Source organism: Leptonychotes weddellii, chromosome 2, assembly GCF_054177405.1.
Source record: "Leptonychotes weddellii isolate Sample4059 chromosome 2, ASM5417740v2, whole genome shotgun sequence".
Classification (NCBI taxonomy): Eukaryota; Metazoa; Chordata; class Mammalia; order Carnivora; family Phocidae; genus Leptonychotes; species Leptonychotes weddellii.
This window is the reverse complement of record NC_138370.1, coordinates 62,042,647-62,056,908: the sequence shown is the minus strand read 5'-3', so window position 1 is coordinate 62,056,908 and position 14,262 is coordinate 62,042,647. Positions and strand designations below refer to the sequence as shown.

The window sequence follows — 14,262 nt, the reverse complement described above, 5'->3', positions numbered from 1 at the left end:
GGGAATAACCAAACCATTTGTTATTTACATACACGATGTGAGTAAAACTCCAACATTCTTGCTGGTGTAGACAGTGAGCAGTAGAGCAAACACTGGCACAAAATGGACAGAAAATGCGGTTCTCATCCGAGATCCTTCTTATCAGAACTTATTAAGTCAGTAACTAACAAAATGGCTTTCTCACATTTTTACCCTTAAGAAGAGTAACCATAACCTTAGTGATCTTGACGGATTTATCACACACGCCAGTTTTCTATCTTAACTGGCATATGGCTTAAAATACATATGCTCATAAAACCTATGTTGGGTAGCTTTACACATAAGCTTGAAGATTATGCGCCAAAGGTGACGTGAAAGATGAATTGAATATCATAATTAAAAGTTTTTAAAAAGGCTTCTTGACAGCGGTATGGAAAACTTCATAACAAAAACAACTAAAATGCGTGATAAATTGTGTGTGTGTTGAAATGCATGATTGAGTTGGTATACTAGTAAGGAATCCTCAGAGGACAAAAAAACCCCTGAAAACAGTAATCCAGGAAGGTAAGTGAGCGCTAAAAGCCCATTTTTGTTCCAAGGGTCTCTAACACAACCTTCTTCCTTGAAATCCATCTCTGATAGCTGCACAGAGTATGAGAAACAAGGGAAGAAGCCTGAACCCACAAAAGGTGAAGAGTCTAATGGGAAAACCAGAATAAAGCTATAAACCCAGAGGCTACATATGCTCCAACTGAGTGATCAATATTTAAAAAACAAAAACAAGTTCAAAATGGATGTACAGAAACCTGCTTTTCTTGACCTTGGTGTTGGTTGGAAGGGGAAAAAAAGGTCTCTGCTGTGAATTTATTAACTTAAGCCTGAATTTATGCTGGCCATACTATCACAGCTATATGTTTTTAAAACCCTCAATAATTACATTTAAGCTAGTCTTTGCTTGATGATGTACCCAGGTGAGCTGCTGAAGGAAAACAAGTCCTCTCTAAAGGGCACAAATTCAACCCAGTCTTCAAAGAACCCTCAGAGAAAAAGTTTTAAGGACAATGAACACTCATAGTTAACAAGCATGAAAATCACAGAGAAACAAGGCACCATGAATGAGAACTGGCTAATCTATGGAAAATGGAATAAATCTTCAAAGACTTAAAATGCTGGATTATTGGACACAGGATGTGTAATTATTGCATATGTTTAAATGTATAAAAAAGAAGTTTAGAAACATGAGCAAGGAAGAAGAGATTACTTTTTTACAGGCATCTAGTTATGGAATGAATAAATCATGGGGTTAAAAGGTACAACATAGGGAATATAGTCAATGATGCTATAATAACGTTGTATGGTGGCAGATGGTAGCTAGCTACACTTGTGGTGAGAGTAGAATAACATATAAACTTGTTGAATCACTATGTTTACCCCTGAAACTAATGTAACATTGTGTGTCAACTATACCTCAATTTTTAAAAAAAGATTATTTTTTTGTGAGACCAGGAATTGTATACAAGGAACCCAAGAGAACTTCTGGAAATAAAGATTGAAGAGAAAGGGACAAGGAGATGAAAAATGTGCAAAAGAGATGTAGGAGAGAGTGTCTGGCTCAATACTTGTCTAACTAGAGTTCCAAAAAAGATACAAATAAACAGTATTTAGATCAATAGCTAAGTTCTTAATGCAACAACTGGAAACCAGAAAGCGGTGGATAATATCTTAAATGTGATGAGAGAAAATAACCGTGAACTTAGAATTCTAAGACCAGCAAACATATTTTTTAAAAACAAGAATTAAACAAAGTCATTTTTAGACAACCAAACCTGAACAAGTTTACTACAACAGACCCTCACTACAGGATGTACTTCAGGTAGAAAGAAAATGACACCAGAGGCGAGTTTGAGATGTAAGAAAGAACAGTTAGCAAAGAAGCACAGAAATCTATTTAAAAATATTAATAATGTGGTGAGCGATGTGAATTGTGTGAGACTATTGAATCACAGACCTGTACCTCTGAAACAAATAATACATTATATGTTAAAAAAAAAAAAGGAAGAAGAAGATAGTAGGAAGGGGAAAATGAAGGCGGGGGGTAATCGGAGCGGGAGACGAACCATGAGAGACTATGGACTCTGAGAAACAAAATGAGGGTTCTAGAGGGGAGGGGGGTGGGGGGATGGGTTATCCTGGTGATGGGTATTAAAGAGGGCATGGAGCACTGGGTGTTATACGCAAACAATGAATCATGGAACATTACATCAAAAACTAATGATATAATGTATGGTGATTAACATAACATAATAAAAAAAAACAGAGAGGGGCTCCTGGGTGGCTCAGTCGTTAAGCGTCTGCCTTTGGCTCAGGTCATGATCCCAGGGTCCTGGGATAGAGCCCCACATCGGGCTCCCTGCGTGGTGGAAAGCCTGCTTCTCCCTCTCCCACTCGCCCTGCTTGTGTTCCCTCTCTCGCTGTGTCTCTCTGTCAAATAAATAAAATCTTAAAAAAAAAAAAAAAAAGAGAAAAAAATATTAATAATGTCTAATTGGAAAGAACTATAATTGTGGCCCACAGGAGCTTATAAGTTGAAAAAGGGATATCTGGAGATAAAGAATTCTAAGTCTCTTGTATTATTCAGGAGCAGGACATTGATTAATGTTAGACTTCAAGTATATATGTTAAAATAGCTAGGCTAACCACTAAAAGAAGATAAATAGCTATATAATTCCAGCAAACACAGGGAAGATGGTTCATCTTTAGGTAATGATCATATATGTTAAATGCTCAGAAAAATATTAGAATCAGTAGTTTACAGGTTTTCTAGATACAAAATCAAAATATAAATGCTAATTTCAAGTATACCTAATAGCATTGTCATAAAAAGCATTTTTTTCACTTACTTTAGCAAGAAAAAGTATAAAGGATTTAGACTACATCTAACAAAAACCATGCAAGCCTGCTATAAAAAAATTAAAACTTTATTAAAATATATTTAAGGAAACAATGTATGTGATTTTTCTATATTATCCTGAATTAGAAGACAATACTGTAAAGATACAGGCTTTCCCCAAAATGATATTTAGAATTAATACAATTCCAACAAAAAATTCAAGTAACTAAATGAATGGATGAATGGACAAAGTATAGCGTATTCACACAATGGCATATTATTCAGTCTCAACAAAGAGAATCCCGCCATGCGTGACAACATGGATGAACCCCTAGAACGCTAAGTTGAGTGGAACAAGCCAGTCACAGAAACATAAATATGGCATGATTCCACTCATATGATGTATCTAAAATAGTCAGACTCCTAGAGGCAGGAAATAGAATGGTGGTTGCCAGGTGCCATGGGGGAGGGGCGATGGTGATGGGGAAGTGCTGTTCAGTGGGTATGAAGTTTCAGTTATGCAAGATGCATAAGTTCTAGAAACCTGCTGGACAACACTATGTCTAGAGTTAGCAGTACTGTATTGTACACACTTATAATTTTGCTAAAAGAGTAGATCTCATGTTAAATGTTCTTACCACAGTTAAAATAAAAGAAAAGAAGAGCTTTGGTAGATGATTATTAGTTACAATGCACCGCTATACAGAGCTTTGTGAGGAGGATACTTTGGCCTGATGAGTTAGTTACTTAAATTCTAGATTGAGGCCATGCAATTGTTTTGGACATTTTCTTTGTTAATTCAAGTGAGGTTTCACCTGAAATCAAATGTGCATGTCATGATTACCTGGGTTTCATGTATGAAAAGTGTGGATAGCTCTTACATCACCCAAAGCCTTATGAATAAATCTCCTTTCCTCGGGAAAAAAATCCCAATAGGCCTGTGTGTGTGTGTGTGTGAAAATCTGGCAAGTGGATACAATGATTCATATTAGTGCAAAGGGCCAATAACAGCTAATATACTCATGAAGAACATGAAAATGGGGCTGCTTCCTTGGTATGAAGATTGATTATAAAGTCTTTGCGATTAAGGGAGTGTGGTATTGGTGTGTGGATAGACCAAGAGATGAGTGCAAAGGAGTCAAGCATCCTGTAAACAGTTATGGAAACAACATATGACAGTGGGGGTATTTTAGGTCACAGGGGAAGGTTATTGTCCCTGGTATTACTGGTAATCCTCTTAAAAAAAAAAAAAAGAAGAAAAAGAAAAAGGGAAAGTTATCTCTAACTCATGTAAAACAGGAAAATAAATTCTAGATGCACTATAGATGTAAACGTGAAACACAGGAAAACCACTAACAATTTTAAAAGACAATGCAACAATATTTTCTTGATCTCAGGATAGGGAAGAATTTCTTCATTTACAAAATGGGAAAATCATAAAGTAAAAGACTAATTCTAATTCATCAAAATAAAAATGTACGAGTAAGAGAGTGAAAGACAAGTCACAAACTGTAAAAAACAAAGGAGAAATGCTACTGAAATTTATTAAAAATCCTTACACTTCAGAAACAAACAACTGTAGAAACAACCCAGTAGAAAAATAGATGAAGTGCATCAAAATGCATTTCACATGGGAGAAAGCAGTAATGGCCAATACACTGTGAAAAAAATCGCTCACATTCATTAGTAATAAAGAAATGCAAATGACAACCGCAGTGAGATACCATTTCACACCCACCAGATTGACAATAGAAAATAGGGCGTAAACAACCGTGATAGCTCTCATTCAGTGCTGGTGGAATGTAAAGTGGAGCAAACCACTTCATAAAACAATTTGGCACTATCTGTAATGCTGAACATATGCATCCTCTGATGTATATGCCCAGCCTAGACTCTGGGGCCCGGAGAACTCCTCACATATGCACCAGAAGACACGTATGAGGTTGCTCCTCACAGTGTTTGTTATTATATCCCCAGACAGGAAAACCTCACTGTCCATCAATGGTAGAATGGATAAATAAGTTGTGACACAGACTTAAAGCAGAAGGCCATAAAGAACTGAAAGTGAAAAAGACCCATCTGCACACATTAACACGAAAGATTCTAATTTTGAATAAAAAGAATCGAATCCCAATAAAATACACAGACTATTAATCCATTTATATAAAATTCAAAAATAAACCAGTTTTATTGTAGAGAAATGCATTTACTATAAGTCACAAGGGAATGATTGTCCCTGAAGTAGGGACACTAGTCAGCCTGCAGCCGTGGACAGAAAGAAAGCGATCGGAAAAGGGCTCAAAGGAAGCATTGACAATAATGGCTGTGTTCTGGTTTATAACCTTGGCAGCAGGTACATACTTCTTTGCTACTCCTCTCTAATGTGTGCATAACGGCGTATGCACCACAGTCAAAATGTTGAGCAAAAGAATCAAGTCATAGATGAGAGGACATTAGCATGAGTCTATCATGATGTTTCAACCAAGGTAAAAGGACATAACACATCATTTAGAAATTCAGACACAGTTGGAAAATTATCAAGAAAGAAAGGCAGTGATCAATGCCAAACTCAGATGACTGGTTATGGATTGCCTTGGATCAAAGTAGAGAGACACAGGGACTTCCTGAGGTTCCAGTAATGTCTCATCTCTGGAGATGGATGGCAAGTACATGGCCATTAAAGAATTTTCTATGTTTTAGCGTATCTTCTTGCAGCTGTTTCACAATAAACTTGTGAAATAAACTTCAACATAAATAAATATTTAATTGAAAAATGAAGAGTTTTTTCTGAAAGTTCCCTTTGGACTAACCCTAGGCATATTTTACATGAATTTTAGAGACTCCTGAAAAAATAAGGCCAAGCCTGGGCTGTGTTAAGGGTGAGGTGACAGAAGGATGTGGGTAGCCTGGGAAATTGTACAAACTCGGCTACTCTCCTTCTTTCTGAGCATTCTAATCTCAGCTCCTTTCCCAGGACCTTCAGACCCGTGGACTGCTAGAAGCTTAAGGCTGGATGATGTTCACAAAGGCCTTCTTGTCAACAGGCTTCCTGCACCACCCTTTAACCAAACGATGGGGCAAAGTTTGGTTAAAGAGATGAAGAGCTAGCAGGCTACCTCAGAAAGGCTGCTGACCAAAGCTGGTACGGACCAGAGCCAGAAAACTACCCGGGATAAGAAGGCCTTTGCTTAAGAAACTACTCCCTCTCAATTCTTCCCATGGGCATGTAGTACAGATTACATAAGGCAGTTGTATGGTAATATAGAAATTATTGAAAACATTCTTCTTGAGGTTTGACAATGCAGCAGTAGATATGTATCTACTACATAGTTGTTAGTCAAAAAAGTATGTTTCATATAATCAATTGGTATTCATTTAAAACACAATAATGGTCTTATTAAAGTTAAATTTAATACATGCTGTATTTGGAAGTAATTTCTTTACCATCACATAGAAACCTTTCCAGCTGTCCTTTTTTGTTGCATTGTTGACATTCAGTGGCGAATTAGAAGAATCTCGTGATGAAAATGCCCTACGGCTAGACATGTGTGGTTATTTTCAATTCAAACTCAATATTGATGGTCTCTCTTCTGTATCTCCCATTTTCCCAAATAGATGAGTAAATTATAAGTAGAAACCAGTTTATCTTCAAAAATTCAAAGGGTAGGCTAGGTACTGCCAAATGTGAAGAACAGGATTCTTAGCAAGTACATGTAAACAAATAAGTAGTCTTGATTTCCCACAATTTCTCATCAGCTACCATAAAAAAATTGTTTCTTACTTCTTTTTTAAATTATTTACCTCTAATTTTTCTATCTTTCAAATTTTGAGTTTCCTCTGCAGAAGAATTTCTTACTAGTAACATTAAATGAAGCAGAAAAAAAAAGCTATTACAGGAGAGAGAAGGATCACCTGAGTTGGAGCACAGGGAAAAAACCCCATCTTCATTTCCACTAAAAATGGAATATTTAATGCTGTCTTGTGTTGGGTCAGGAGCAACAGCTTTTACAGTCACAACAGAAGTACCTGTAAAAATTAGGTAAAAAAAAAAAAAAAAGAAAGAAAGAAAGAACTTTAGGAAAAGAAAATTTCAGGGAAAAACAAGAGCAAACACTGGGTATTTATTATTTGCTTACTACATTTTCATTTGTTCATTCATTCAGTGATTAGTCATTGAGTGTCTTCAATAAGCCAGATCTCAGGCTAGGTGCTGGAGACAGAGTGACAAGTTAGGAAAGATCTCTATCTTACGGTGATCATTAACTAGAGTAAGGAGACAGACAACCATTAAACAGATACATAATCAAAGTAGATTTCAGATGTGCTAAGTTCCCTGGAAGAAAAAAAAACAATGCAATGTGATAGAAAACACTTTTTTACGTGTGTGTCGGTGGGGAGGGCAGACATATAACATTTCAAGTTATAGGAACAAACTGATTCCCATCATGAGAGAAGAATTGCAAGCACTGATAGAGGTAATGAGACAATTGGTGTGATTAGAACTGGAATTTCACTGGAAGGTTCTCAAAAATCCATTCTGGCCTCAAGTTAGCACTCTGTTGTCTTCATGTGTAATATCTCATGCCCTTGCTGTTCACCTCTGTTTTACTTCCTATCCTGGTTGCCCATTTGTCCTCCTCCTTTAACTGCCTGTCCTTTTAAATTATTTTTTTATTTAATCAACTTTATTAAGGTAACATTTACATACAATAATATACACATATTTTAAGTATACAGTTATATATATACATATATACATACATATGTATACAGCATATATGTATGTATATATACAATTATATATGTATATAGTTTTAACAACTATATACACCTGTGTAATCACCATCAGAACCAAGATGTAGAATATTTCCATCACTCCAAAAAATTCTCTCTTGACCTTTTGCAGTCAGTTTTCTCTTACTTCTGGTCCCGGGCAATCACTGATTTACTTTCTGTTACTTTGTTTTGCCTCTAAAATTTTATACACATAAAAATTATACAGTATCTCTCTTCTTTTGATCAGCATAATCTTTTAGGAATCAAGCATGTTATTCTGTGTATTAAGAGCTCATTATGGGGCGCCTGGGTGGCTCAGGTGGTTAAGCGACTGCCTTCAGCTCAGGTCATGATCCCAGGGTTCTGGGATCGAGTCCCGCATCGGGCTCCCTGCTCTGCGGGGAGCCTGCTTCTCCCTCTCCCACTCCCCCTGCTTGTGTTCCCTCTCTCGCTGTGTCTCTCTCTGTCAAATAAATAAATAAAATCTTTAAAAAAAAAAAAGAGCTCATTATGTTTTTTATTGTAGAGTGTATTCTACTGAATGGATATACCACAATGTGTTGATCCATTTTTCCACATATGGACATTTGGATTGTTTTCAGTTTGGGGCTATTATGAACAAAGCTGCTATGAACATCCATGTAATAGTGTTTGTGGGGACACATGTTTTCATTCCTTATGGGTAAACACCTAGAGTGAGTGTGTGTTTAACTTTATAAAAAACTGCCAAGCTATTTCCCAAAGTGGTACTATACCATCTTACATTCCTGCTAGCAAGATATGAGAATTCCAGTTGCTGCATATCCACTGGTATTGTCAGCCTTTTTAATGTTAGTCCTTGTGCTGTGGTTTCAATTTTAATTTCCCTTTTGTCTGATGATGTTGTGAATCTTTTCTTTGCCTTTTGTTCTCTATTTACCCACCACTTCTGAGAAACTTTTTCATAGTTCTTTACTGGTCCTAATCCTCTTATCTTTGGCCTGTAACTTACAGGATCTACTTTGGATGCTCACTCTGGCAATGATCCCTGCCTCTCCTCTTACTTTCATGCTCTCTGGCAGGATGCCACCTATTGGCGAAGGTATGCATGTGGTACCAAGTGGGAGATGGGAAAGAGGTGGGCTCTGCAAGAGGCTCTCTGGCTGCTAAGTGTGCAGCAATGGGGGCCTGATTTAGGAGGGTGTCAGCAAGGCACAAGAGGAAAAGTGAAAGGAAGCATTTGATAAGAACACAAGTGTTGACATGGTGTCAGAGATGAGAACAGAGCAGGGATCATTAACTCAGATGCCTTTGGGTAAAAGCAAGAAGCGTGGACAAATGAAGGAGCCAGATGGGTGGAGGAAGCCAGAGGCTGTCTGATGTGCCTGAGACACTCAGCTTCAACTCATCACTGCTAGTGGGGAAGGGAAAGCAGGCTTTCAGATGCTTGAAATTCTGGTCTTTTTAAGAGAAGCTCAAAAATTCATATTTATTTTCATGTGAAATCTCCCAATTTGTAAATGTCAGAAAATAATTTAATTTAGGGGAAAAACATAAGCTATCGTATGGGCTGAACAAAACACAGCTGTGGCCTGACTACAGGCCTGAGTCTGCTCATTTACCATACCCGATAGAGAAGATGAATCTCTCCTTTTTGTTATCAGCCTTTCTAGCACTTAGAGTGTGGTACTTATTTGTCATCCATGGACTTGTACTGAACATACTCATAGACCGATCTCATCTTTCCACTAAGTTGGACTAAATTCTGTGAGAGCACAGGAGGTTTTCTATATATTTGTGTTCTATATATTTCTGCAACTCTAGATTAGTTTTGCTTCTAAAATTTCATGTACTTGAAAAATCATAAGAGTGGCTGCCTTCTTATGCTTAGCATGCCTTTTTGAGAATCACTCATACTGTTCTTTATATTAATAAGTGTGGGAAGAAAGGAGGTAATAAAGGAGACAGAGGAAGTAAGGGATGGAGATGCTCACTGAAGTGTTCTAGCCTGAGAGGCTTGAAGAATGCCTCTCTGCCTACAGGGCCCTTCTAAACCAGCAGCAATTATTAAAAAAAAAAAAAAAAATCAGGGGTGCCTGGGTGGTGCAGTCAGTTAAGCCTCTGACTCTTGGTTTCAGTTCAGGTCTGATCTCAGGGTGGTGAGATCGAGCCCCACGTCAGGATTCATGCTCAGTTCGGGATCTGCTTGAATTTCTCTCTCCCTCTTCCTCTGCCCCTCCCCACTGTGCTCCCCCCCTCTCTCTCTCACTGAAATAAATAAATAAATCTTTAAAAAAATAAATTAAATAAATTAAAAAATCACTCACTGCTATAATACACTATTTGATAGTGGGATTTTCAGTAGTTAAAAAAAAAAATAACACCTATTTAAGACCTCTGCTGGGCTTCTGCATTGACTTCTACTGTGCAAGCCTCAGGGAACAAGCTCAAAAGCCATCTTGCTACAGGTTACAGTAAAAAAATCCCTAAGCCAGGCCAAATCAATAGATACTTTCTTTTTCCTGGATACTTAAAAGGGTTTCACTAAAAAGAAGAGAATAAAGAAAAGGCCCTGGAACACATAATATTTTCCCCAGGAACCTTCAAAGACAAATGCAATGATCACTATCCATATTAAAGGAAACAAGTATGTGATATTGTTCACAAAACTGAAAAGTCATTGAGAAAAGGCATAAAATAGAATTCATTATGGAGAAAGAATGGGAAAACCGAAACTGGATACATTACTCTCTTTAAAATGTTATGTTTAACACAAACTGTGACAAAGTTTTAAAATCATTTATTGAGGCTTCCAAATGGTGGTTCTTTTCAAGCCAGTTATGAAGTCATTTACTGACAATGTAAAGGATTTTAATTAATCATGGTGGAATCAAGTTGCTGCACATGTTGAGAATCTTTCAAGTTGCATTATAATCTGAGGCTTATTTTGTTACACTTTAGGAGACATATTGTTAATATAAAAATGCCTTACATTTTCAGTAGGAATATGCCTTCATAGTAGTGCAGTATGTTTTATCTTTAGCACTCAATCACAATTCTGTGCTTCCTGATACAATTTAGTTTTTAAACACAGAAATTTTATTTCAAATGGCTTGTCATATGTTCTTAAGAATGGCAGTAAGAAAAGAAACAGCTATGCAGACAAGATGTATGGTCTTGCTGACGGCCTTTTCTCCATGGCTTAGGATGCTTTAATTATATGTCAGATTATAAAACAAAATGTGGAGATCACTTGCATGTAAAAAAATAAAGATAAGCACAGAATTGTAAATAAGAATCACATATGGACTCCCACATAAAAGGAACAATCTTATTTTTACTGCAAATAAAATGTTCATAATATCAAATGAAATTGTAGCACACAAAGGATTTCATTGAAAATACTTCAAACTAGATGCTAAAGTCAGCAAAGAGTGGCAAATATTTATATATCTTCTTCCTCAGATGAAGTTTAAATTTGAGACTGTCCCCAAAAAGAGGAAATATCTAAAGGATCGTTCTAGGTCTTGGCTTATCTGTGCTAATTTTACTTAATTTACTTAATTTATTTTTTAAAGATTTTATTTTTTAAGTAACCTCTGCACCCAACATGGGTCTCGAACCCACAACCCCAAGATGAAGAGTTGCACACTCCACTGACTGAGCAAGTCAGACACCCCAGCTTATTGTGCACATTTTATTTATTTATGTATTTATGTATTTATTTATTTATTATTTACTTGAGAGGGAGAGAGAGAGAATGCATGCTAGCTGAGGGAGGGGCAAAGGGAGAGGGACAGAGGGAGAGGGACAGAGAGAATTTCAAGCAGGAGCCTGTCATGGGGTTTGATTTGAGCATGGAGTATGGAGCCTGTCATGGGGTTTTTAAGACGGGACTCAAAACATGACCCTGAGATCATGACCTGAGCTGAAATCAAGAGTCAGATGTTCAACCGACTGAGCCACCCAGGTGCCCCATGCACATTTTAGATAAGTCTGTCTCTGGGCATCTAGAAGATTTAAAATTACTGTTCATTTTGCACCAAGGTAGAAATGATAAAATGAAAACCAACACTGTACCTTTAACTCCCATGAGGCAATTGAAACATACAGAAAAATTTACATTTTCAGCTTTTATGAATTTTACTTTAAGTCTAATATTGCATCAAAAAGTATAATACATTCAATGTTCTTGTTTTTTCTTCTTTACAATCAGTTAAAAAACTAATACCATCTGTAGCAGCAGTGAACTATTTACTTAAAAGCAGAATTATGTAACAATTAATGTTATGTGACTAGAAAAATCAATATTCATGGAAGTATTTAGGTAAAATAATAATAAAAATATTTTATTCAGAGCTGTTCATGAGTAAGTATTTGCAGAGTTTTAGTTTTGTCATTTCTAAGCAATGCAAGTATTTTCATATTGATGACTGACTTGAGATTTTTTTAAACGTTTGGATGATTTTGAATTGTCCATTATCTTTTAATCATCCAGCCACTGAAATGCTGAACATATTTCAGGCATTTAAGAAAGTTGGGAGTGAGGTCAGCAAGACGGCTGCATAAAGCCCAAGACCTCATCCCCTATGGAGAAACTGAATGAACAGCAACAGTATATGATCCAAAAAGCTTTTATGAAAACTCCAGGCCAGAAGGGAGTGGTATGATATATTCAAAGTGCTGAAAGAAAAAAACTGCCACCAAGAATACTATATCCAGTAAAACTGCCCTTTGGAGATGAGAGAGAAATAAAGATCTTCTCAGATAAACAAGAGCTGAGAGAGTTCACTATCAAACCCGCCTGACAAGAAATGTTAAATGTTTCCAGTTGAGAGGACACTAGACAGCAATGTGAAAGCATATGAAAATATGAAGCTCTCTGGTAAAGGTAAATATATAGACAAATACCAAATCTCTTAACACTGTAAAGGTGGTGCATAAATCACCTTTAATTCTGGTATAAAATTTAAGAGATAAAAGCATAAAAAATAACTATAACTATAAAGCTATGTGAATGGATAAAAATATAAAAAGATGTACTTTGTGAAATCAATAACATAAAGTGGGAAGGAGAAGTAAAGGAACAGAGTTCTTGGATGTGATTGAAGTTAAGTTGTTACTAGTTTAAAACAGATTGTTAAAACTATAAGATGTGTTCCGTAATCCCCATGGTAACCATAAAGAAAATATCTATGGAAGAAACACAAAAGGGAAGAATGAAGGGGTGGAAATCGGAGGGGGAGATGAACCATGAGAGACTATGGACTCTGAGAAACAAACTGAGGGTTCTAGAGGGGAGGGGGGTAGGAGGATGGGTTAGCCTGGTGATGCGTATTAAAGAGGGCACGTACTGCATGGAGCCCTGGGTGTTATATGCAAACAATGAATCATAGAATACTACCTCAAAAACTAATGATGTAATGTATGGTGATTAACATAACATAATAATAAAAAAAATAAAAATAAATTTTAAAAAAAAGGAAATAAGACGGGACTCAAAACATGTCACTACAAAAAAACCAATGAAACACAAGGGAAGGCAGCAAGAGAAGAAAAGAAAAACAAAATGAAAAACATAGAGAAAATAATTAAAAAATGGCAATACTAAGTCCTTTCCTATCAGTAATTTAAAAAAATGTAAATGGATGAAACTCTCCAATCAAGAAACATGGAATAGCTGAATGGATTAATAAAAAGAAGATTCAAGTATATACTGCCACCTAGAAACTCACTTTAGATATACAGACAGGTATAGGCTGCAGGAGGAAAGATAGAAAGAGATCTTCCATGCAAATAGTATCCAAAAGGCAAGAACTGTGGTTATACTTAGACAAAATAGAGCTTAAGTCAAAAACTGTCATGGGACAAAGAAGGATGCTACATAAAAAGTTCTATTCACTAGGAAGATAAAACATTTATAAATATATATGCACCTAACAGCAGAGCACCTAAATATATGAAGAAAACACTGACAGAATTGAAGGGAGAAACAGATAGTAATACAATAATAGTAGAAGATTTCAATACTTCACTTTCAATAATGGATAGAGCAACCAGATAGAAGATCAATAAGGAAATGGAGGACTTGAAAAACATTATAGACTAATTGGACCTAAGAGACATAAACAGAACCCTCCAGCCAACAATGGCAGAATACACATTCTCAAGTATATTACACATTCCCATATATACACTCAAGTGCACATGGAACATTCTCCAGAACAGATCACATGTTAGGGCACAGCACTAGTGTTAACAACTTTAAGAATATTAAAATCATACCAAGTATCTTTTCTGACTACGATGGAATGAAAATAGAAATCAATAGCAAAGGAAAACTGGAATATTCATAAACACATGGAAATTAAATAACATACTCTTGAACAGCTAGTAGGTCAAGGAAGAACTTTAAAGGGTAATTAGATAATATCTTGAGACAAATGAAACAAAAGCACAACATACCAGACATGGGCTGTGGCAAAAGCAAGACCAAGAGGGAATTTTACAATAATAAATATCTACATTAAAAAAAGAAGGAAGAGGGGCACCTCTGTGGTTCAGTTGGTTAAGCAGCCAACTCTTGATTCTGGCTCAGGTCATGATCTCAGGGTCCTGGGATCAGGCTCGCATCAGGC

The 14,262-nt window shown here is 36.4% G+C and overlaps 1 protein-coding gene across 1 annotated transcript in view; it reads right to left on the bottom strand.

Annotated features, from left to right (window-relative positions):
- DCHS2 (dachsous cadherin-related 2) overlaps positions 1-14,262 on the bottom strand; it is a 146,314-nt gene that overhangs the window by 24,892 nt on the left and 107,160 nt on the right. The window contains 1 exon segment of the mRNA XM_081813108.1: positions 6,782-6,895. Within this exon segment, the coding sequence (XP_081669234.1) occupies positions 6,782-6,895 (114 nt within the window).